The sequence below is a fragment of the Manis pentadactyla genome, chromosome 4 (genome assembly GCF_030020395.1).
Source record: "Manis pentadactyla isolate mManPen7 chromosome 4, mManPen7.hap1, whole genome shotgun sequence".
NCBI classification, from domain to species: Eukaryota; Metazoa; Chordata; class Mammalia; order Pholidota; family Manidae; genus Manis; species Manis pentadactyla.
The window spans coordinates 27,600,620-27,625,499 of record NC_080022.1 but is presented as its reverse complement, the minus strand read 5'-3'; the positions used below and the strand labels follow the sequence as shown (position 1 = coordinate 27,625,499).

The following is a 24,880-nucleotide window of genomic DNA, read 5'->3' as shown; positions in this document are numbered from 1 at the left end:
CCTGAGGGTCCCCGCGTGGGTCCCAGGGAGGGAAGCGGATGGGAGGCCCGGGCCGGGAGGGCGCGCGCCTTGGCCGGGGCTATGGAAAGAGGAGGGTGGAGGCCCCGCCCGCCGGCCCCGCCCCCGCCGGCCCCCCGCCCACTCCCGCAGCCGCGAGCGGCGGCCGGCAGAGCGACGCGGAGCCCCGCCGGCGCGGTCCCTTCGGCGCCCCCTGCCCGGAGCCCGCGCTCCCGGGCAGCCCCTGCAGGTAAAGGTGGGAGGCTGGCAGGGCTGCCCGGCCTGGAGAGCTCCGGGGGCAGCACCCAGCCCACGTTAACCCCCAGACTGCACTCGGCAGCTGGGCCGGCTCCTCGGACTCGGCGCGGGGCGGGAGGGGGCCTTGGGCCCGGGGTCGGCGCCCATCAGGTTCCCTGCTCCCGACGTGCCAGTCGGAGTTGCCCAGTCAGTCCCAGACCGAGCCCCCAACTCCCGTCCTCTCCCAGAGGCGGCGCTCCAGCCCCAGTCCCAGGTGGGATCCCAGGTGCTGTGGTAGCATGTCACCTCCCCTCCGGGAGTCTCCTTTTCCACCCGCAAAACGGGAGCGACAGAGCCTTCTCACGGTCGGGGCGGAGAGCGGAGGCTGAGGGCCCTCGGAGTCCCCGCCAGCCCGGGACAGGGAAGCCCCTCAGCTGTCCCCTCCCCTCCCCGTCTCGCTGCCTTTCCTGGTGTGCTGGCCACCTTCCAGTTTCTCCCTTTCCCTACTTCTCCCCCAAGTGCCTCCTTTTCTAGGTGTCCTGGCAGCCCCCCCACAGACTGGAGACTGAGGTTCTGTGGAATGTCCCTGCCCCGGGCTCAGCACCTCCCCGACCTGGGACTGAGACTTGTGGGGTGAGGGGGCTGTTGCCTGGTTCAGAGGGACTAGGGGGGTTCTGAGGGCCCCAGAACAGCTTCCCCACAGTGTCTGGTCTGGAGACACAGTGGCCCCGGGAGTCCCTGGGTGGAAAAAAGCTGTTCAGCTAGAGGAGCCCAGGGACTGTGAGCTGGGAGGGCAAACCCTGAGTCTGCTTGCTGTGTGTGTCTGCCTGTGTGCAAGCCTGTCAGTGTGCATTTGTGGGGTGTGGTGGGGACAGCAGTACCTGCCAGTGTGTTAGTAGGGTGTGTGTCAGTATGTGCTTGTGTGAGACCCTCAGTGTGTGTGAAGACTCCTTCCTCAGGGGACTCTGGCAACCCAGAAGTGCTTCCTCTTGTCTGCCTTCAGTACTTCTTGCCAAGACCTGTGCCCTGGTCTGGTGCCAGGGGTCCAGCCCCTTCTTGAGTGCCCTCAGCAAAGGTCACCGCCTGGGAGCTGCCGTGGGCCTTTGGAAGTCTGGGGGCTGAGGGGCTGGGATGGCTGGAGCGTCAGGCAGCCTAGGGTCTCTCTCTGGACCTGAGCAGATGGGTGGCCCTCAGGGAGCCCATTCTAGAGCCCAGGGGATGAGGTGAAGGTCTGGGGGGCACCAACTCTGCTGGGGAGTCAGCAGTCTCAGACAGGGCATGGGTACCCCCACCAGCCTCCTGCTGGGCTGGTGAATACCGACAGACCCTGGACACACAGTCACCCCCACTGAGGACGCTCCACAGACATGCACAGTTGCTCACAGCTGCAGCCCCCTGCACCCCCACGGACAGGCACACGCAATCACACACGCAAATGTGCTCTACTGAAACACATGCCACTGCAGATACTGACATGACAGGGCACACATGTGTGCACACACACACAGATCTAGACTCTCCTACAGATGCATGGCAGGCCCCATGTGGCCCAGGCAGACATAGTCAGGACAACACACACACACCCTCACACTCACACTCAGACACACTCACCAGGGGCTCTCTGGTTTCACTGTATCCACCACAGTGAAAATGAGTGTTTCTGTTCTTTGGCTCAGAGGAAGAGGAAACAAAAAATGGAAGTGCATGTGTCTGCTAGAGTGGTAGCAGGGGAAGATATCTAACAGGTTTATTAGCCTGAGCACCCGTCACCACCTCCCCTGCTCTGGGCCTGAGGCTGGTAGAGCCCCAGTTTCCTTGCCTGCTGGCCCCAGCCCACTACAGAGCCCCCCAGTGGCAGGCATTTCTTGTAGAAAAGTGGGGCCTCAGATGGGCTGGCCCCATCAGTGGCCCCAAGGCACTTACAGAGTTGGGAAGGAAGAACTAGAGAGGCACAGGGGCCTCTCATATGGTGAGCTGCTGTGTCTCAGGGTGGCCACCGGTGTGCGCAAAGGGGAGGCGCCACACAAGCCAGAAGTGCAGGGGAAGGGGATCAGGGAGGCAGCACCGAAGAGGAGCTCTGGCTGGGGCTTTCAGGGAGAATGAGAACCTTGATAGGTGCAGGAGGTGGAAGGGGTGAATGGGGGAGGGCTTTCCAGTCAGAGGGAACAGCACGTGCAAAGGTGTGGAGTTGGGAAGCTGTAGCGTTCTCTCAGGGGACAGGGAGTAGCTGTTGGCTTGCACAGTGGGGAAGTGAGTGGGAGGGACTGACAACTACTTTGAGGTCCGGTTTCCAAGGGCCTTGTCCAGAGAAAGGGTGTGAGCTGCAGAGTGCGGCAATCTGGGAATCACTGTGGTTGCTCTGGGGATCTTATAAGCAAGGAGACTGCTCAGAAGGCTGGGCAATTTGAAGCGGAAGGTGATGGGGGCTGAGGCAGGTGCTTGTCATGGGGATGAGAGGAAGAAATAGATGGAAAGGTGTAAGGGGACAGACTGGTCAGGCCTCAGTGACAGATTGGCTGTGGGGGTGAGGAGAGGGCAGGCCAGGGACCAGGGGGAGGCAGGTGAAGGAGAAATGTGGGTTTGGACCTCAGGGTGTGGTTTGCTGAGATGGAGGGCAGCTTGGTGTTGTGTGTGGCCATGAGTTGGGGTAGCATCTGGGAGGTCTGGGGTGTATACAGAAGCCCAAGTGGATGTGTAAGGCCATACGTGTGCCATACATCAGCCAGGGAAGTCACATTCCCAGAAAGGGAGTACCAGACCAGCTCTTTTTGGTGGGCATTTCCAGGGTGCTGGGTGTGGATAGCAGATCTTGAGTGAAGGCAGCACACACAGTGAGGGGAAGGGCTGGCCTTGGGAGTCAGACAGACCTGTGCTGTCTATGTGACTTTAGGTAAGGGACTTCCTTCCTCTGTGCCTCAGTTTCTCCATCTACAAAATGAAGATGGTAATACTTGTCATTTTAGTGAGTAATACAGGGTCATATTACCTGCATAGAAGTGAGGAGTGGTCCCTGGTCACATGCATCGTCAGGGTGCAGCACCTGGGGCTTTTGTCCAGACTTCTGTTTGGTGTTATACCAATTCTGGTTGGATTCTGGTGAGGACCTGGCCCTGCTTCCATTCAGATTCTTGGAAAGTTTTGAATTGGGAGGTATCTGTCCCCATGCAACCTGGATGGGCTGAGATTCCTGGCTCCTGGAGGGGAGAAGGAGGGGGAGGCCGGGGGCTAGAGCCTCATGGGGAGAGCCATGTGGCGCTCTCAGCTCCTCTCATGGGTGAGTTTATGGAGACTCAGAGAGGAGCTTGCCCGAGGTCACACAACAGCCAGTGGCAGAAATAAGGCCAGAGACCAGAACCTGGGCTCAGGCCTCCCTTCCTCCTAGAGGCTGCTCTGCTAGCAGGGCCCATCAGGGACCAGGGATGGGAGGGAACTTGTCACCAGAGGTTCTCTAATTTCAATTCTTCTTTCTATCCCCTTGGGGGAAGGTAGTAATAAGAGTTCACCGGGTACGTACTGTGTGCCAGGTCCTATGTTTGTGTGTGTCATTTAGTCCTTTTAACAATGCTAAGGGCAAGGTTCAGCAGCCCATTTAACGGTAGGGGAGTAGAGGCTCAGAGAGGTCAGTAATCTGGCCAAGTGTCCCCTTGCTGACCCCTGAGCCAGGATTCACTCCCCGGTCTGTGATGATGCACAGCTCATGTTCTCCCCATGACCTTCCTGTCACTGCCTTCTCTAGGACTTGGTCCAGTGGGGGAAGGAATGGAAACTTAATTGTTGAGTATCCACACTGTGCCGGCATGTTCACAGCACAAGGTGCTTTTTTGGCGGTGGGAAACATGGCAGGTTGCAAGCACTAGAAGATCAGGCCCAGAGAGAGCCCAGAACAGTGAGGGCTGGGATGGTGTTTTCTGGTATCTGAGAACCAACTGTGGTTCTGATGGGCCCTGTGAGGGAGGGCAGCCTCTAGGAGGAAGGGGCCCTGGTCTCAGGTCTCAATTCTGCCACTGGCTCCTGGGTAACCTCAGGTGAATTCTCTGGGTCTCCATTATCCCCCCCATGACATGGGCCAGTAAGTCCACGCTCACTCTCCCTACAGCCTGTGCTGATTGTGGGGTGGAGGGGACATTTCTCCTCTCCTGAAAGAGCTCAGGAGGCTGACTCTTTGGCGTCCACCCCATCCAGGGTTCACAGCCCTTACTACCCAGAAGTTTTCTCCTCCGTCCAGCCTTTTACCCTCCCACTGTGGCAGCTACTGGCCACCGTGCAGCTCTGCATGGGCCTTCCAGGCATGCTCCCTCTGACAGGTGACCACGGCCCCGCTCGTGGCAAACATTCTTCTCATAGTTCTCGGAGCACAGCAAATCCTGCTGCTTAGCCAGGAATGCAGAGCCCCTCCTGCGGCAGCAGTGGGGGGCTTGGGCAGAGGAACTCCTGGGGGTCAGGCAGGAGGGGCTGAGGGGTGTGGAGGAGCCCCCCCCCTGACTTGTCTCTGCTCCAGGGAGCTGTGAGGCTGTCCTCATCATCTGTGGACTCACTCAGTTGGGGTCCAAGCTTGGGGATGTCCCACCACTGGCTAGCTGGGTGAATGTGGGTGAGCGACGTCTCCCTGAGCCTGTTTCTTCTCCTATGAGCTAGGGTTTATAATACTAACCTCACAAGGCTTTAGGGAGGTGTCACAGTCATGATAATTATAATAATAGTGAACATTTGTTGAATGTTCCTATATGCCAAGCACTGCTTGAAGCCCACTGAGATTAACTTGTTAACTTGTAACCCTTATGAATTCTCTAGAAGAAGGAGTTGTTCCATTTTATTGATGAGGCAGCTGAGGCACACGAGGGAGGTCGAGTGCTGGTAGGAGGTGCTAAACTCTTAGGCTGTAATGATTTTTAAGGCGAGACTCAGCCCAGGGCCTGCCGTGATAAGGGTTTGGAAAATGGGGACCTCTCCCATAAACCTGTGTCTGGGAGAGGCTGATTGTTCGTTTCATGGCCATCAGCACCTCAGTCTGGAAAGGTGGGGTGGGGAAGTGGGCCTGGGACCCTGGTCAACCTCTTTGGGAGCCTTGCAGCCCTTAGAGGCTGGTTTGTCGGGTGGAGGGGTGCAGACTGTCTCACCCACATCTGGCTTGGGATTCAGCTGGTGGAAGGCTCTGTGCAAGGAGGAGATGTCGCTAGGGGAGGGGCTCAAAGAGATTAGGAAGGCAGCTGGGGGTGGAGGTTAAGAGCAAAGTCCCGTTGAAGTTGGCTCAGACACTGCCCTGATGCACCCACCTACCCCAGTTTCCTTTTCTGTAGGAGTGAGGGAGTCTTGGTCAACTGGAGTGGGCTCCTGAGGCTGCTCATTCTGTTTCACTTTGCTGTCCCTGTTGCCATCTGGGTTGAGCAGCACAGGTGGGAGAAGAGAAGTGAGGAGAAGGCTGAGGTCTCCACGAAGCCCAAGAGCACCATCTGGCTGTTTGGGGGCTGGGCAAGCCCCAAGGTTCAGATCTCACCCCTAGGTGCTTCCTAGCCCTGTAACCTTGGAGAAAAGATATCACCTCTCTGGACCTCAATGCTCCTCTTCAGAAAAATGGGACAGCAATCCCCAGTTTATAGGGTTATAGGAGAGTTTGATAAAATAATGCCTGGAGCATGTCTAATGGTGTCTGGTGCATAAAATGTACTTGGGATTTAGAGACCATTATTATTAAGGGCTAACATGGGTGGAAGGGCTCTGGAGTCATCTTTGCGCTGGGCCCAGGCTCTCTGATCCTGATATTCAAGACATTTCTCAGGCTGGCCCCAGCTAGCCCTTCTCATCTCAAATCATCTGTTTAGTGGAGAGGTTAAGAGCCCCAGCTTTAGAGACAACAGCTTAGACTCAAGTTCAAACTCTACCTGTCATGAGCTGTGTAACCTTGAGCCAGTTACTTAACCTCTCTGTGCCCTGGTTTCCCATCTGTAAGAAGGAAAGGTGAAGCACCTATTTCACTGGTTTGTTGTTAGTATTAAATGAGATAAGCCATGAGAAGAGCCCAGAATAGTGCCTGGCACATAGTTACTGATAAACATTAGTTATGATTAGTTCTTTTGTTTATTTTCATCTGATTATTTCCATCCCCTGAATACATTCAGGGCTTTCACACCTCCACACCCTCACACATGTGATTCACTTGACCTGACTGATTGCCTTTCCCTGCCACCATACAGTTAAATCCCTGTTCATTCATGAAACCCAGATCCAGCGTAAGTCATGTCCCCTCCTTGAACCTCATGGTGGGTGAGCAGCTGGGGCTGGAGAAGCTGGGGTTGAATTAGGTAGTAAGGACCTCCCATCCGGGCTGCATCATCCCGGCTGGGCCCTCAGAGAGTAGCTTTAAGACCCATGTCAGGGGTCATGGTGTTAGTGGTGGGGATGGAGGCAGGGCTCAGCTGAGCTGGAAAGAAGGCCTAGCAGCCGCTGACTTCAGCATCTGGCTGCTTGTGCAGTGAGAGACGGGGCTGGGATGTCAGAGTTTCCATGGGAGTGGGTAGAGGCAAGCAAGCAGCTGGGGGAGACAGTGATGTAGCCGGCAGGCCTCCCTGCCAGGTAGGCTGACTAGGCGTCTCCTTCCCATTTACCAAGGAATCATATCTATGCCTGGACTACAGCCCCTGAAGCTCCCCTGTGGACAGCTGTGTGACCTGGACTAGGGCCTGAGACAGCCTGGCATCATGGTTGATTGAGGCAGAAATGGGGAACTGGCCATCCAGGGCTCTGAACACATCACCTTCCCACTCAACAACCTTCTATGGCTCCCCATTGCCTTCCAGAGAAATGTAATCATGGCATTCAAGGCTTCTTACTATGTTGCTCCAGCCTGTCAGCTTCTGCTTGTCTCAACCTCATGGCACTTCTGGAACCTTCCCTGTATCTGCCAAGCAGTTTCCTATTGCCTGAACTTCCTTTTCTTACTTTGTCTGCCTTTCAGACTCCTATTCACTCTTCAGGATTCAGCTGTCATATCTCTTCCTACATGAAACCTCCTGGGAAACTCAGGGGAAGGCAATGCTTCCTGCTCTGTGCTCCCACAGCCCAGAGATCTTGGCCAATTCTGTGATGGCCACTTTTCTGATACCTCCAGCTAATTCAAGGCATGGGGCTGAGCCATTTCTGTGTCTCAAGGCCCAGCCTAGGGTCCCCCACACAGGAACTTCCACAGGCAGGAACCCAGCGCAGGGCCTGACATAGAGTATGGACTCCGGCACACAGAAATCTTCAGCCTGGGCCCTGGGACAGGAGGAACTCCATCAACCCAGGGCCAGGTACCCCATGTGCATTACTACGTGTGTATGGAATAAATGAAGGGCATTGGCAACTGTGGGGCATACATCCTGTCTCCCTGTGAGGGAGACAGGTTGAGGACAATGTCCAGCAGATGCTCCTCGTAAGAAGCCCATGGCCGGCACAGGGTGGCTGGGGGTTAGGACAGGAGGCTTTCCAGATCCTGGCATTTTCCTCACTGTTTCTGTCTTTCATCCTCAGGCCTTGCCTCTGCTGGGATCTTACAGGGCCCCCCTGACCTGACAGGTAAGCTGGATTTGGTGGTGGGGCTCTCTGATATCCCCAGCTGGATGAGGCCTGTGCTGGCTGCTCCCTCCTGCTGCAGTGTTAGCCCCTCCCAGGCTCAGGGTGTCCTAGCAGGCAGCCCCTCTTGCAGGTGACCTCAGCTCCTTGTGGCCTGGGCTTTAAAGCCCCCCGGCCCAACTTAGAAGCAGCTTTTTCTCATTTGTGAGCTATTTCGCCCTGGCTCCTTGGCGCAGCCCATGTTTGCTTTGCCTGCTCGGGTGCAGTGGCCTGGCCACGCTCCCGCCAGGCCCTCTCCCTGCCCAGCCCAGCCCAGCGCCTCCTGCCGCCACCGTGCGGGGAAGCCGTGAAGGCCCAGGAATCTTGGCAGGCATGGGGAGGCCGCGGGCGGTGGGTGGCGTTCCGGAAAAGGCTGCAAATGCGAACCAGAAGGCGAGGGATTGGCCACTGAGAAGGGCTGCCTGGCCTGGCCCCTAAGCCTGGGGCGACCCTCCAATATCCAGTCGGGGTCAGAAGCTCAGGGCCTCTGCTGGGAAGTGAGCAATGGCACCATCTGAGGCCTGAATCTCTTGGCAGGGAAGGGCCAGTCCCCTGGCCACCTGCCTGTGGGTGGACACATGTTGCCCTGGGTCCTGCCCACTGCTGGGTCTCCTCTGGTTCTTCTGCCCCCACCAGGCTGTTCCTACCTTCCTGGACACTCTGTTGCCCCAGAGGGCTCCTCCCCAGGGTAGTAGTGGGGTGTTTAGTCTGCCCAGAGATGGGCAGAGGCCAGAAGCCAGGGGGGTGGACCTAGTCACCTGCAGGGAGGGCATTTTGCCCCAGTGCCCCTGCAGTCAGGCCTGAGAAGGACTCCCAAAGCACCACAAAGGGAAAAGGGCCCCATGAGCAGCCATCCCAAGGGCTTGGCTGGGTGGGAGGTGTGGCTGTCAGAGGCCTGGAGCTGGAATGCCCGGGCTAAAAACTGTATTAAGCACTTACAGTGTGCCAGTCAGGGATGTGGTGGGGGTGGGGAAGAGGGGCCCAGGACAAGGAGATGTTCTGCCTGAGGGAGGCAGGGAAGGCTGCTTGGAGGAGGAAGCATTTGAACTGGGTCTTAAATGAGGAATAGCATGTTTGCCTGGAGGAGAAAGAGAGAAAGGGCAATCCAGGCAGAGCAGATCATGCAGGCAGGTGGGTGCAGGGAAACACGGAAGTTTGAGGAATGTGGATATTAGGATGCTGGGGCTCAGAGGTGCCAGGGACTTCTCTTATCCCCTAGATATGGGTGTTTTCCACAAGGGTGAGTCCATGGCCCTTGTCCAGGCTGTAGCAAACTGGCCAATGAAACCCTATGTTTTTCATCTTCAGTCTATGTCTTTCTCTCTTGACTTCCAGATGCACATGTTCTCTCCTTCTTGGACACCCCCACCCCACCCCATAAGCCCCCTAGTCTTCCATGCCCAGATGTTTGTTCTGCTCTCACTTTGGAATGTTCCACCATCACCTGCCCTTATGGACTTGTTCAACTCTGACCTCCTTACAATGCTGCTTCCCAAATTGAGCTCCCTTGTGAGCTAGGAGCCTTGCCTGAAGGGGTGAGGGATGTTGAGATTCTTGGTGGAACAGAAGCCTGGTAGGGGAGACAAGGTGGGCAGGGGACAGCACTCCTGTCCTGCCATCAACCTGGATAATAAGGTGGTCCCTAGGCAGCCCTGCCCCAGCCTGGCCACCTCCCTCCACCCCACAACTTCCAGATTCCAAGCAGCTCTTTGGCTTGGAGCAATCTTCATACCTGTACATTTAAGTTTGAGGGGTTCAGATCTACAGCGACCCTGCAGGACAGAGAGCTCAGCTCATGGACACTGCCCCTCTCAAGGGTCCACCCAGACCTGTGGGGCTGCTCAGGGATCACCCAGGGACATCAGACGCAGACCTGATGTTAGCAGGAGCATTAAGGCCATAAATGCTAGCCTTCTGGAGGATTCCATGATGTGACCAATAGCTAGAGATTTACAGAGGCTGGAACTCAGACAGGGTTCTAGGTAAAAGGACATAGGAGAAGACAGAGAAAGACAAACAGGGTGCCAGAGAGAGGCAGACAAATGGGATGATGACACAGATAGGAGGAGAGACACACCCGGGAGATGCCTGAGATACGCAGGCAGATGGAGGTCTGGATTCAGCAGCCCAGAGACATGGAGGAGGGGATGGGCATGGCAGATGCCCACGTGGCTCCTGAAGTGAGCTGCTCCCTGGTCTCCCCCTGACATACTTGACTCTTAGACCTAGAATGTGTCACCATCTCAGGGTTTTGGTGGGCTTACCATCAGTCTCTCCACCTTCCTTACCTCCTCCACCCTAACTCGTCCACACCCTACTGTGTGCCTTGCAGAGTAACATGGGATTTATCCTGTCTGTACTAGGGAGCCACTGGCAAATCCAGAGCAGGGGAGGGCTGTGGGCAGAGCTGTGCCAAAGTATGGTCCACACACAGGCAGCATCAGCCTTACCTGGGAACTTGTTAGAGATGCAGATGTTGGGCCTATCCCACATCTACTGAATCAGGGTCCCTGGGGGTGGGCTCAGGAACCCATGTGTTAGCAAACTATCTGATGCATGCTCAAGTTTGAGAAGCTCTGTTGGAGTTCTCCAGGATATATTGAGGAACCCAGAAAAACTAAGGGTGAGGGGTAGGAGAGAAGTTGTTATGATAATCCAGCTGAGGATTTGGCAATTTAATTTAGCAAACCTTTACTAAGTGGCTGAGATGTGCCAGACCCTGGACTGCATGTTGGGAGAGTACAAGGTCTGTATTAGGGCAGAGACTATGGGGAACGAACAGAAGTGAGAGAAGTAGAGAAGACGGAGTCCACAAGATTGAGTTGCGGGTGTAAAGGTAAAGGAACAGGGCTGTTGTGTACAGTTGTGCATGGTGGTTACTGAACAGGGGCACTCAAGCAAGTCAGTGAATAGGGCCTGGGTCAGCAGGAAGGAGGGGTATAGCCTTTTTTAATTGTGCTAAGGCATTGGATAGGCTAGGGCTAGAGAGATCCCTTACTGCCTTGTAAGGGAGGATCAGAAGTGATGTGCAAATTTCTTGCTGGGCACCTGAGAGTGGAGGAGAAGGTAATGACAGCAGTTTGCATGGATGGATCTGAGGGACAGCCAGGTGAAAATGCTCAGTTCATAGCTGAACACAAGAGTCTGGGGCTCAGGGGAGAGGTTGTGGCTGGAGACAGGTATGGGAGCCTTTGGTGATGGGATTTAAATGGTGGGAGCTGCTGATAGTAGAAAGCTGCAAGAGAAACATCCAGAGAGGAGAGATGAGGCCTGAGTCAGCTCTGGGGGCAAGCCTGGGTCTGCAGAGTGGACAGAGGAAGGGGGCAGGGGAGAATCTTTCTAGGAAGGAGGAGAGCAGGGTTCCAAGGCGGGACCTGGTACTGGGAGAAGGAGACACCCAGGTGAGAGGTGGGAGTGAGCAGCCAGTGGGTGGAGGTAGAGAACGATCTTTGAAGGAGCTCCTTGAGAAGGCTGGAGGGAGAGGAGAGTGGCTGGGGGTGGATGGTTAGGCCTGTGCGGACATGGGATGGAGAGGCTGGAGACGGAGTTGTGGGGAGGCATCCACAGACAGTGAAAGGCCCCGAGGAAGAGGTGTGGAGGGGCCTGGGCCTTGAGTCGGATCCCGTTCCTCTGACACTCAGGAGAAGAGACAGGAAAGGGCTTCCCCATGTCTGCAAGCTGGGAGAGAGGTGGGGGTGTGCGGCCCCAGGTGCCCTGGAGAAGTCTGGAGCTGCCCGGGCAGTTGGGGGTGGGCTTCATGTCCAGTAGGTGAGGAGGGCAGCTCCTCTGCTCCTCTCCAAGACCCGTCACTCCACTCCAGTCCTGAGCAGGCTGCAGGACCCCTACCCTGGTCAGTTCCATTTCAGAGCCGTCAGGGAAAAGGCCAAGAAGGCCAGGAAATTGACTTGAGGGAACTTTCACAAGGTCCTGGCCTTTGGCAGCAAGTCACCTGAGTTTTTTAAGGGTTGGAGGAAATGTTGCTTTGCAGCACTCGGAACTCAGGTTAGACCCAAGGGGGACTTTCTGGCCATCCGGGTAGCAGGACAAGGCAGCACACCTGGAGGGGCTGATGGCTCAGATGAGCTCAGTTAATCCTCTCACAGATGAGGACACTTGAGGTTCAGAGAGGTTAAGGCACATGCCTGAGGTCACCCAACTGGTGAGCAGCTGTGCTGGAATGGGAGTCCAGCTGCTGCTGGGACCTGGGAGGGCCTTAGGGGTCCCCAGGACTTGACTCCTGGTAGGGGAAGCCTGATGAGAAACGCTGCTCACCTGAAGTGGCAGAGACAGGGCTGGAGAGAGAGAGAAATTATTAAGTCAGGGCCAGAGACCCAGGAGAGCACAGAGAGTGAGACTGGGTGAGTGGAGAGGCAGGAGGCATGGGTTGGGGGAACATGTGGGGCAGCCGATCCCGCAGAAATGTCTCCACAACAGGAAGCGTCTCATAACATACCTGTGGTTTGGCCAGGCCCCGGGGCTGCCTGAGCGCTCCCCACGGCTCCCTCAGCTGCCGCTGCCTGTCTGGGGTGGGGGGCTTGAGCGACAGGAGCCTGCCCAGGGCTGAGTTCCATCCACCCCCACTGGGAGGGGGGCTGTCAGGCCACGCCAGCCACACCCCTGCATGGTCCACTGGGAGCCCCTGCATCAGACCCCCCCTTCCGGTCTGGACCTGATAGCTCATCGGTGAAATGGGCTGCGGAGTTGGGCAGGCCTTTGAACTAACTGCAGAGGCTCACCTGGGCCCTCTGCTGGCCTCCCGGGACAGGACCCTCTGAGAGAGGGCCCTGGGAGGAGTCGCTGTTAGCTCCCTCAGCCCTGTCCAGCGAGGAGGGGTCTGCATTATCACCACTTCCTCTTCCTGCAAGGCCCAGACCCCCGCCCCCTACCTCCTCCCCACAGTGGTCTGAAAGATCCTGGAGCGCTACCCGCTCCCAGCGAGTTCGCTGGCCGCCTCGGAGGAGGCCCAGGCTGCCACAAAACGCTGACTTGGACAAAACGCCGTTTTACAGGGATTTGTTGAAAAGGGGGGAAATCCCCGTTAAGGACTTGCAGCTGTCCAAACACGCGTCCACCCTGCTGCCGCCATCGCTCAATCCCCTGAGTCAGCGTCTCCTAGTGCATCCCACCTCATGCCCCTGCCAGCCCAGCCCCTTCCCAGATCTTCTGGTTCTTGCCTTCCTTCCTAAGAGTTCACCAGAGAGGGTGATGGCTTGCCCAAGGTCACACAGCAGAGCCGGGCTTGAGCCCTGGGATCCTCCCCTGACCTCTGACATCTCAGCTTGGCCACCATTCCTCTTGGGTAGAACAAGGAACAAGTGAATGAATCCTTCCCTTTGCACCTCCACTTCTGTGCAGCAGCTGTTCTTTTTGTTGTTGTTATCATTAATGTACAATTACATGAGCAACATTATGGTTACTAGATTCCCCCCATTGTCAAGTCACCACCACATACGCCATTACAGTCACTGTCCATCAGCGTAGGAAGATGCTATAGAATCACTACTTGTCTTCTCTATTATACTGCCTTCCCCGTGTACCCCCTGCTACATTATGTTTGCTAATCGTAATGCCCCTTCTTCCCCCTTATCCCTTCCTTCCCACCCATCCTCCCCAGTCCCTTTCCCTTTGGTAACTGTTAGTCCATTCTTGGGTTCTGTGAGTCTGCTGCTGTTTTGTTCCTTCAGTTTTTGCTTTGTTCTTATGCTCCATAGATGAATGAAATCATTTGATACTTGTCTCTCTCTGCCTGGCTTATTTCAGTGAGCATAATACCCTCTAGCTCCATCCATGTTGTTGCAAAAGGTAGGATCTGTTTTTTCTTCTTATGGCTGAATAATATTCCATTGTGTATATGTACCACATCTTCTTTATCCAGTCATCTACTGATGGACACTTAGGTTGCTTCCAATTCTTGGCTTTGTAAATAGTGCTGTGATAAACATAGGGGTGCATATGTCTTTTTCAAACTGGGTTCCTGCATTCTTTTTTTTTTTTCTTTCCTGCATTCTTAGGGTAAATTCCTAGGAGTGGAATTCCTGGGTCAAATGGTATTCCTATTTTGAGTTTTTTGAGGAACCTCCATACTGCTTTCCACAATGGCTGAACTAAATTACATTCCCAACAGCAGGGTAGGAGGGTTCCCCTTTCTCCACAGCCTTGCCAGCATTTGTTGTTGTCTTTTGGATGGTGGCCATCCTTACTGGTGTGAGGTGATATCTCATTGTGGTTTTAATTTGCATTTCTCTGACTAGCGATGTGGAGTATCTTTTCATGTGTCTATTGGCCATCTGAATTTCTTCTTTGGACAATTGTCTGTTCAGCTTTTCTGTCCATTTTTTAATTGGATTATTTGCTTTTTGTTTGTTGAGGTGCATGAGCTCTTTATATATTTTGGATGTCAACCCCTTATCGGATATGTCACTTATGAATATATTCTCCCATACTGTAGGATGTCTTTTTGTTCTACTGATGGTGTCCTTTGCTGTACAGAAGCTTTTTAGTTTGATATAGTCCCACTTGTTCATTTTTGCTTTTGTTTCCCTTGCCCAGGGAGGTATGTTCATGAAGAAGTTGCTCATGTTTATGTTCAAGAGATTTTTGCCTATGTTTTTTTCTAAGAGTTTTATGGTTTCATGACTTACATTCAGGTCTTTGATCCATTTTGAGTTTACTTTTGTGTATGGGGTTAGACAATAATCCAGTTTCATTCTCTTACATGTAGCTGTCCAGTTTTGCCAAAACCAGCTGTTGAAGAGGCTGTCATTTCCCCATTGTATATTCATGGCTCCTTTATCGTATATTAATTGGCCATATTTGGTTGGGTTAATATCTGGACTGTCTATTCTGTTCCACTGGTCTATGGGTCTGTTCTTGTGCCAGTACCAAATTGTCTTGATTACTGTGGCTTTGTAGTAGAGCTTGAAGTTGGGAAGTGAGATACCCCCAGCTTTATTCTTCCTTTTCAGGATTGCTTTAGCTATTCAGGGTCTTTTGTGGTTCCATATGAATTTTAGAACTATTTGTTCCAGTTTGTTGAAGAATACTGTTGGTATTTTGATAGGGATTGCATTGAATCTGTGTATTGCTTTAGGCAGGATGGCCATTTTGACAATATTAATTCTCCCTAGCCAAGAGCATGGGATGAATTTCCATTTATTAGTGTTCTCTTTAATTTCTCTTAAGAGTGTCTTATAGTTTTCAGGGTATAGGTCTTTCACTTCCTTGGTTAGGTTTATTCCTAGGTATCTTATTCTTTTTGATGCAATTGTGAATGGAATCGTTTTCCTGATTTCTCTTTCTGCTAGTTCATCGTTAGTGTATAGGAATGCCACAGATTTCTGTGTATTAATTTTGTATCTTGCAACTTTGCTGAATTCCGATATTAGTTCTAGTAGTTTTGGAGTGGATTCTTTAGGGTTTTTTATGTACAATATCATGTCATCTGCAAACAGGGACAGTTTGACTTGTTCTTTGCCAATCTGGATGCCTTTTATTTCTTTGTGTTGTCTGATTGCTGTGGCTAGGACCTCCAGTACTATGTTGAATAGAAGTGGGGAAAGTGGGCATCCCTGTCTTGTTCCCAATCTTAGGGGAAAAGCTTTCAGCTTCTCACTGTTAAGTATGATGTTGGCTGTGGGTTTGTCATATATACTTGCCCTCTATACCCATTTTGTTGAGAGTTTTTATCATGAATGGATGTTGAATTTTGTCAAATGCTTTTTCAGCATCTGTGGAGATGATCGTGTGGTTTTTGTCCTTCTTTTTGTTGATGTGGTGGATGATGTTGATGGATTTTTGAATGTTGTACCATCCTTGCATCCCTGAGATGAACCCCACTTGGTCATGGTGTATGATCCTCTTGATGTATTTTTGAATTCGGTTTGCTAATATTTTGTTGAGTATTTTTGCATCTATGTTCATCAGTGATATTGGTCTATAGTTTTCTTTTCTTGTGGTGTCTTTGCCTGGTTTTGGTACTAGAGTGATGCTGGCCTCATAGAATGAGCTTGGGAGTATTCCCTCCTCTTCTATTTTTTGGAAAACTTAAAGGAGAATGGGTATTATGTCTTCTCTAAATGTCTGATATGTCCAGCTGTTCTTAGCTGATGTTCTTCAAGGCCTCTTGGTGTCCCTGCCTCTTCCCATTCTAGCTCACATGAACTCTCTGGCCTGGGGAGGGAGCTCCCAGGGCAAAGTGACGCATATGTATGCAAAGTCCGAGGAATGGACTAAATGAGTTATTGGTGTGGCCTTTAAATTCTATGGTGAATTGAGTTCAAACATTTATTGGGCATCCTGGTGTGTCAGCCGAGCCCTGTGCTGGGCACGGAGTGGGGGTAATGGGGTAGGTGGAGGGAGTAGAAGAGCCAAAGAGAACTAACAACCGTGATGGGGACCCACAGGCGTCAGCAGAGCTCAGCAGCGGCATCTAGTAGGTGTTACAGGTGCCCAGAAATAAGCAGGCATCAGGAGGTGGAGAAGCAGAGGACAGAATGAAAGTACAGAGGTCAGAGAGCCTCAGGCAGCCTGAGGGGCAGGGTGGGAAAGGGGTGGCAGTGAAAGGGGATGGGGGGCTCAGGGCTCCCAGGCCCCTGGGGCTCTGATAGTGGCTGGGACTGGGGGCAGTCTGTGCCACTCCACTGCCACACTGTCCCACTCCAGAGGCATTGTTCCTCCTCGCAGCCCCTCCGAGTGGATCAGCACAGCCCTTCCTTTGGCTACTTGCCCGGACTGGCACATGCCAGCCTCCCCTTGAAGAGAGGGAGCAAGCTTTGCCTCCTCCTACCCACAGGCCACCTAGAGCCAGAAGACTGTCCTCAGGTCAGTTTGTGTCTCCCCCACTCTCCTCTCCTCTCTCCCTCTCTTCCCTTTTCCTCCCCTCTCCCCACCTCCCGGCCTTTCTCCCTCTCTCCCAGTCTCTCCCCTTTTTTCCCCCACCTCACCTCCTCCTCTCTCCCTCTCCTGGCCCCATCCCTCCCTGTCCCCCTCCTCCCTCCGCCCCCCTGTCCTCTTCCCTCTTACTGTCTGGCCCTCCCCCGTCCTGCAGGGCACTGCATCACAGCAGGGAGAGCTTAGGTCCTTAGCAGGTCCCTGCTCCAATCCTGGCTCCACTGTGTCCTGGAGCCTCAGGCTCCTTAACTTAGAGAAAGAGGAATCTCGGTAGTTCCTCCTTATGCAGAATCAAATCACGCACTGAGTGTAAAGCGCCTAGGCAGGTGCCAGACGACAGGTCCCTGCACCCAGCGAGTGTGACTGTCCCAGTCACTCAGACACTCCTTGCGCCAGAGGAAATGCCTGGTCTGGGTTCTGCCCCAGACCCGTCCCACCTCCGTGGAGGAACACAGTGCAGGAGATGCTGGGGTGGGGCAGGTCCCAGGAGTCCCGGGGTGTGGTACTGATGCCTCCTGGAGCCCTGCACTGCCAAGGAGGAGTGCCGGCTGCTGCCTGCCGGGGTCCCTGACTGGACTCAGTGCTTTGTGCTTGGCCCTGCCTGCCTACCTCCTCCACATTCCTGGCCCTTAGCAACCTCCCAGCTGAGCCTGAGGCTGCTTGCACCCTCCATTACCCCCACCCCTGGTAAGGCTTCGGCTCAGCCTGGGTAGGGGTCAGGCTCCCCAGAGCCAGGGCCGCCGTAAGTCCTCCTGTGGCCAGAACTGCTCACTCCCTTCCCCTTGCTTCCTGCTGCAAGCTCTGCCCTCTTCACCTGCTCCCCAGCCCTGTGCCCACCCTCCAGGCAGAACATTCTGGCTGTGTGCATTTGTGAGCACTCTCCCCCGGCACCCCCCAGCTCAGGTGTCCAGTGCACCTGAGAGGAGCTCTGGAGAGTTGGGAAGGTATGGTGGTGGGGAGCTGATGCTCACCTGGGGAGGGCGCCCAGGTTTAGGTTCTGACCACACCCTGATCTCCTCATTTCTAAATAGGGCTAACAAGCCTCACTGGACTGAATTCAGGCGAATGTAAAATATTAGGGCAGTTCCTGGCCTGAGCCTCCATCAGCAGGACCTGAGGGCCAGGCCTGTGGTGGTGTGGCCTGGCGTGAGGAAAGAGCAGGTGGCCTGTGCTGAGGGCAGGAGTCTTGGGTGACGTCTTCCATTTCTATATCTATAAAATGGGAATAATAAGTGTATGAGCATCCACGGGTCATGGAGAGGATTATGTGAGATGAGGCTGTGAAGCCCTGAGCTTGGGCCCGGCCTGTGGGGAGCCCTGTAAGTGGTAGGTTTATTACTATTAGGTTGGGGCTCAGGGAGGTTGAGCGACCTGTCCAAGGTCACAGAGCAGGCTGATGGCAGAGCTGCGCTGGCAGCCTCACCAGCCTTCTCCAGAGTCCTGCATCCATTCCTGCAAAGCTCTGTGTGATACTGAGTTTGGAGGAACATTGAGCTGCAGCTCCAGACTCGGTCCAGCTTTGCTCCCCACAGGCACCCCAAATGCAAACCCCTCTTGCGGCCAGGCCCCTAAGGGGTGGAGTGAGGGGAGTCCAGAGCAGGAATGCCTAGGGGAGTGGTACTTCCCATGGGTGCACAAAATACCAGACAGTCCCTCATTCAAATACTGACCCATGCTCACTGTGGGCAGACCCTGCCTCCCTAATCATTGCAGCCCCAAGAAGCAGGTTGTTAGCCCAACTTCTAAAAAATAACATTTTTATTGAGATAATTTGCATATCATACAATTGGCCCATTTAAAGTGTGTGATGCAATGACTTAAATGTATTTGCAGATTGGGGCAGCCATCACTACAGTCAATCTCAGAACTTTTTTATTACCCCTAGAGGATGCAGAAACCCTGTGCCCATTAGCAGTGAGTGACTCCCCATGTCCCCTCCTTCTGGCCCTAGGCAGCCCTGATCTTTCTGTTTCTGTAGATTTACCCATTCTGGATGGAATCATATAGTATGATCTTGTGACTGGCTTCTTCACTGAGCCTAATGTTTTCAAGATTCACCTGCATTGTAACAGGTATCAGTACTTCATTTTTTTAATTGCAAATAATATTCACTGTGTGGATAGACCACACTTTATCCATTTATCAGTTGATGCATATCTATGTTGTTTCTACTTTATGACTGTTATGAATAGTGTTGCTAGGAATGGTTGCGTACATGTTCTTGTGTGGACTTGTTATCCCATTTACAGATGAGGAAACTGAGGTTCACAGAGTGGAAACCTCTTGCCCAAGCTGGTGAGTGGAGGACTCAGGCTGTCTGTCTGCATTTAGAGTCTGTGCTCCTTTCCCGCCCAGGCCTTGTTTTCAGAGCTAAGCTAAATGCTGTGACAGGGTTTGGTCAGGACAGAAGGGAGTGAGGGGCTAACTTTATAGAGAAAGGGTGGAAGCTTCCCTGGGCCTTGAAGGATGAGTGGAAGAGGGGAAAAGTATTGCAGGCAGAGAAATAGCAGGTGCAAAGGCCCAGGTGTGAGGCTGCTTGATGTATAGGGCCAAGTAAAGGGCAGATGAAAAGCAGAGAAAGGGGTGGCAGGTGATAGAGTTGGGGGCATAGAATAGATTTAAAAGGCCTTGAATGCCATTCTAGGCACCATGGACTTGATCCTGAAGGCAGTGGGGAGCCCCAGAAGGGAATCACCATAATGTGAAGTCAGACAGACCTTAATCAAATCTCAGTGCCACTCTCCTAGAGACCTTTGCTTTAGTTTTATCATATGGAAAATGGGGGTGACAAAAATAATAGCTCATTAAAGTATATAGGAAGGATTGAGTTCCTATCTCCAGAAAGCCAGCCCAGCAAATGGTAGTGGGTGTCATCATTGAAGGGTTTTTAGCAGGGGTGTGCTAAGGTCAGACTGGTGCTCTGGAAGGGTGCCCGGCTGCAAGGTGACGGGTCTTAGGGAAGCTGTTGTCCAGGGAAGGGCCCCAGGGAAGTGCGGTGGTGATAGAGTCATGGGCGGGGCTGCCAGAGGTTTCGGAGGGAGCTTCTGCAGACCCACAGACTTTGGGAATTGCTTGTGAATAAGATCTAATTCCTGATCTTTTTGTGAGCCCCTGGGCCTGGTGCCAAACCACCCAGGGGCGGGCTTGATGGCCCCTCTCGGTTCCTCTCTGCAGCAGGCCAGAGGACACCATGCGGGGGGCTCTGGCGCCCTTGTCTTTGCTGCCTCCACCGTCTCTGCTGCCCGTGCTGCTGGTGCTGGGCTTCAGTCCGAGGGCGGCCACCAGTGGTGGGGCCAGCGCAGCAGCCGGCTACGCGCCGGTGAAGTACGTGCAACCCATGCAAAAAGGACCGGTGGGGCCGCCCTTCCGTGAGGGCAAGGGCCAGTACTTGGGTGAGCCTGTCCCCGCCCCACAGTGCTCAGTGACCTGCAACTCCCTGCCGCCCGACCACCATCAGCTCTCCCAGGCCCTCAGCCACAGCCTGTCCACCCCCACCAAATATCTTCCCATCTCCACTTCTCTTCCGGATGCTGGTCCAGGGCCTCCCACCCCTGGAGGGCTCAGAAGCAGTGTGCGGCTAGCTGGCAAGCAGAGGTGGTCTCCAGGCGGGGTGGGGAAGGGCGGGTAGATGTGTGGGGAAGTTGCAGGGGCAGGGGTCTGCCCTGATGGGCTCTAAGGAGGGCCACTGGTGCCACCTGGCGGCCACTCCATCCCCAGGTCAGGCAGGGATGAGTCACCCTGTTTTTGGGGAAGGCCTGGGTAGGTTGGGTGCTAGGAACCCCCCAGGTGGCCACTGGATGCCTATCAGCTCCATCTTGCATGGAAGCAGGGAGGGGAGCCGGGGCGTGGTGTTCTCACCGGTGTATGCCATGCTAATGTCCCGGAGTGGGCATATGGGTCCCTGTTCCCCATTGTCCAGGCCTCTGACTGCCCCTTCTCTCTCTCTCTCAGAAATGCCTCTACCACTACTGCCAATGGACCTGAAAGGAGAACCCGGCCCCCCTGGGAAGCCCGGGCCTCGGGGGCCCCCTGGCCCTCCTGGCTTCCCAGGAAAACCAGGCATGGGGAAGCCAGGCCTACATGGGCAGCCTGGCCCTGCCGGCCCCCCTGGCTTCTCTCGGATGGGCAAGGCTGGTCCCCCAGGCCTCCCAGGCAAGGTTGGATCACCAGGACAGCCAGGGCTTCGGGGGGAGCCAGGGATACAAGGGGACCAGGGTCTCCGGGGGCCCCCAGGACCTCCTGGCCTCCCTGGCCCCTCAGGCATTGCTGTCCCTGGAAAACCAGGCCCCCAGGGGATTCCAGGGCCCCCAGGATTTAGGGGTGAGCCAGGGCCCCAGGGGGAACCTGGGCCCCCAGGTGATCGAGGCCTCAAGGGGGATAACGGAGTGGGCCAGCCAGGGCTGCCTGGAACACCAGGGCAGGGCGGTGCTCCCGGACCCCCTGGCCTCCCTGGCCCAGCTGGCTTGGGCAAACCAGGTTTGGATGGGCTTCCTGGGGCCCCTGGAGATAAGGGTGAATCTGGGCTCCCTGGGGTGCCAGGACCTAGGGGGGAGCCTGGGGATTTGGGCCCCAAAGGGCCCCCCGGGGTAGATGGTATGGGGGTACCAGGGGTAGCAGGGGTTCCAGGGCCACAGGGCCCAGCAGGGACCAAAGGGGAGCCAGGGCCCTGGGGCCTCCCTGGCCTGATAGGCCCCACTGGCTATGGGATGCCAGGACTGCCGGGCCCCAAGGGAGACAAGGGCCCAGCTGGGGTTCCGGGGCTCTTGGGGGACAGGGGTGAGCCAGGTGAGGATGGGGAGCCAGGGGAGCAGGGCCCACAGGGCCTGGGGGGTCCCCCTGGACTTCCAGGGTCTGCAGGGCTCCCTGGCAGACGTGGGCCCCCTGGGCTTAAGGGAGAAACAGGGCCTGGAGGACCCCCAGGAGTGCCTGGTATTCGGGGTGACCAGGGGCCTAGTGGCCTGGCTGGGAAACCTGGGCTCCCAGGAGAGAGGGGGCTTTCTGGGGCCCATGGACCCCCGGGACCAACTGGGCCCAAAGGTGAGCCGGGTTTCATGGGCCGTCCTGGGGGCCCAGGTGTGGCAGGAGCCCTGGGGCAGAAGGGTGACTTGGGGCTCCCTGGACAGCCAGGCCTGAGGGGCCCCTCAGGAATCCCAGGACTCCAAGGCCCAGCTGGCCCCATTGGGCCTCAGGGTTTGCCAGGCCTGAAGGGTGAATCAGGTCTGCCAGGGGCTCCTGGAGAGGGGAAAGTGGGGGAACCTGGCATAGCTGGGCCTTCGGGGCCACCTGGGGTCCCTGGTTCCCCAGGACTCACAGGACCTCCTGGGCCTCCTGGGCCTCCAGGTCCCCCTGGCGCCCCTGGGGTGTTTGATGAGACTGGTATCGCTGGCTTGCACCTGCCCAACGGTGGTGTGGAGGGGGCTGTGCTGGGCAAGGGGGGCAGGCCACAGTTTGGGCTGGGCGAGCTGTCGGCCCCCGCCACGCCGGCCTTCACAGCGGTGCTCACCTCCCCCTTCCCCGCCTCGGGCATGCCTGTTAGGTTTGACCGGACTCTTTATAATGGCCACAGTGGCTACAACCCTGCCACTGGCATCTTCACCTGCCCTGTGGGTGGGGTCTACTACTTTGCTTACCATGTGCACGTCAAGGGCACCAATGTGTGGGTGGCCCTGTACAAGAACAACGTGCCAGCCACCTACACCTACGATGAGTACAGGAAGGGCCACCTGGACCAGGCGTCTGGAGGTGCCGTGCTCCAGCTGCGGCCTAACGACCAGGTCTGGGTGCAGATGCCCTCGGACCAGGCCAACGGCCTCTACTCCACTGAGTACATCCACTCCTCCTTTTCAGGGTTCTTGCTCTGCCCCACATAACCCGTGGGGGGCCCTGCTGCCCTGGCCTCTTCCTTTTTAGTGGTAGAGAGACCTTCTGTTACAAAGAACCTCCATTTAAAGAAAAAAACCAGTCTGAACAGAGGTGGGAACAGAGGCGGCCGTGGCCTTGGCCTGAACAGACTGACTTGGTTTCTCCAGCCATGCCGGCTGAGGTTGTTTCTGGAAGAGGCAGGCCCGAGTTCCTCTCCCCAGTGTCTGTGCAGTGTCGGGGTTGTGCCCCCATTGCAGGCAGGGCTCCAGGACACCTGGCCCAGCTGTTGGAGATCCCTGCCCCTGTGTCTGGGGCCCTCAAGGGTGGTGAAGAACGTGGCTTCTCGTGAGGCAGAACTGAGAGGGGACTGAGCGCCCCATCCATCCCCCCAGGAGACATGTTCCCAAGTCCTGCCCTTCCTGCTGCCCCCCAGATGGTACCTCAAGGAATGGGGCATGGCCTCCCTCAGTTCTTGACTGGAGCTCTTCAGTTACCCTGGGACCTCCAACCTATGAAGGTGGGTCCCCTGAAGAGTTTTGTTTCCCTCCGAGGGAAGGGGCTAGGAGGTGGCCATTGCAGTGGCCAGTATGGATGGACACCTTGCCAGGATGGCAGTCCTAGGAGTGGGGCTGTGGCGTCAGGCCTGCCTGTGGTGGGAGCAGGTGCGCAGCCCCTCTGTGAGCTCCTGGGAGGGGCCCACCCTCCTTCACTGCTCTAGCTGCAGCCAGGGGGAACAGTGGCTCCTGAGGCGTCGGGGCATGGATCTGGGGCAGGATGGCAACTGCACACTCACCTCCACCTCCCAGGCTGCCCCACCGGCTCTGGTTCTGTCTGGCTTAAGGGGGCGGTGGCACAGGCCCCTAGAACTGCCACAGGCCGGCAGGAAGCAGCATCACCAGTCAGCCTTTCTCCTTTAACCCGGATGGGGGAGGGCTGACTCTCTCATACCTAATTAAGGGATCCTTGCCGCCCTCAGCCCAACTGTCCGCAAGCAAAGAGCCTCTCGTATGGCCCTCAGAACAAGGTGCACACAAGCTTGGGATGAAGGCTCCCGCCTGCTTTCCTTAGTAAGAACCAGCTGGTGGATATGTGTCTACTAGAGGGGTCAGTCTGTGGGGGCTTCCTCTCCTTCCACTCTCTGCTTCCAATTTCCTGTTCTGAGCAGGATTAGGGCTCAGGAGGCTGAGGCTCTGAGAAAGGGTGCCAACAGGCCCCTTTGGAACGAGTGGGCGTGGACATTTCTGCCATTCTCCCCAGTCAGAGCTCCCCTGAGGGATCCCCCTCCCATCCCCTCAGCCCTGCGTTCAGGCAGAGTGGGTAAAGCTGAGATTAGTGCGGGGGGCAAGGATGGCCACTTGCCCAGTGGCTCAAGACCTCTTGGCTGGCCTTCCCCAAGCCAGCCCACTTCCCTGTCCAAATGCAGACCTGGGTCAACATGATCTCATCGTATCGCTCCAATCCTGGCCAACGTGACTGTCCATGTTGGGAAATGGAGGGCGACTGCTGACTTCTGACTCCAGGTCTCCCACCAGCCCTCCTTCCCCACTCACCACTTCTCTCAACAAAGCAGGCCATTTGACTGCTCCCTTTAACTTTCGAAAGGAGAAAAACCCCCCACAGTCTGCCTAAGTGACACTTTAACAACAGGTTTTGGTTGGGGTTCCTGGTGGATTTCTTATTCTCCAACACCCAAGAGAACTAGAGTCTCAAACCATGTGTGGTGGGGAGTCCTTTGCTCAGCCTCCTTCCTGGGTCAAAGCCACTGTCTGACCTATTAGGGAGGGGCTCTGATGGGTGGAAATGCATCAGCTCCCAATGGGCCTACGGAGGACACCAGTGTGCAAAAAAAAAAAGCTGTTTTCCAGAACTGAGCTTCTGCTAATTGTCATTCCTGAAGCCTTTGGGTAAGGGTGGTTGATGTTTCCGAAATGTTTATGGGACCTTAGTTCCAGGTGTCCACTTAACTGACTAGCTTTCATAAATGTCAGATTTTAACTATGAAAACTACAGTACCTTGTGCATTTTTATATTCTGATTCCTGGTTTTTTTACAATTAAGGTCTAATGTTCTCCATTAGTCATTTCTCTAACTTGGCATAGGAAGCTTAGTTCTCTACTGTGTCACAGATTTGGGAAAAATGCACTTGGGAATCAAAGAAAATGGGACTTATGTTTGCAAAGAAAAACAATGGTATTGATTATGTTGACACAACCTCAATAAAACCTGTTGTATAAAACTACCATGTGCTGAATTTGGCATTGACGTCAAAGTGTCCCCAGCCCCTGGATTTCCTAAGCGTCCTGGGAGC

General features: G+C 55.1%; 1 protein-coding gene and 1 long non-coding RNA gene across 10 annotated transcripts in view; one reads left to right on the top strand and one right to left on the bottom strand.

Annotated features, from left to right (window-relative positions):
• The window catches only part of LOC118925749 (uncharacterized), a 33,921-nt gene extending 20,862 nt beyond the window's left edge, over positions 1-13,059 (bottom strand). For both annotated transcript variants that reach the window (XR_005030173.2, XR_005030171.2), the window contains exons 1-2: positions 12,275-13,059; positions 3,221-3,428 (exon numbers count right to left, since the gene is read on the bottom strand). This is a non-coding gene — a long non-coding RNA (uncharacterized LOC118925749). The remainder of the gene's footprint in view (positions 1-3,220; positions 3,429-12,274) is intronic.
• On the top strand, positions 144-24,811 carry COL8A2 (collagen type VIII alpha 2 chain). 8 transcript variants are annotated; one of them, XM_057500000.1, is made up of 6 exons: positions 144-247; positions 7,741-7,785; positions 16,504-16,641; positions 18,689-18,782; positions 19,885-20,102; positions 20,662-24,811. In XM_057500000.1, exons 5-6 carry the CDS (start codon positions 19,901-19,903, stop codon positions 22,578-22,580), a joined length of 2,121 nt encoding a protein of 706 aa, XP_057355983.1. In that variant the 5' UTR covers positions 144-247; positions 7,741-7,785; positions 16,504-16,641; positions 18,689-18,782; positions 19,885-19,900; the 3' UTR covers positions 22,581-24,811. The 8 variants fall into 8 exon arrangements, with proteins under 8 accessions (XP_057355983.1, XP_057355985.1, XP_036767792.2 ...); XM_057500001.1 differs by lacking the exon at positions 144-247 and adding an exon at positions 4,757-4,825; XM_057500002.1 differs by lacking the exon at positions 16,504-16,641.
• The last annotated feature ends 69 nt before the right edge of the window (positions 24,812-24,880 follow it).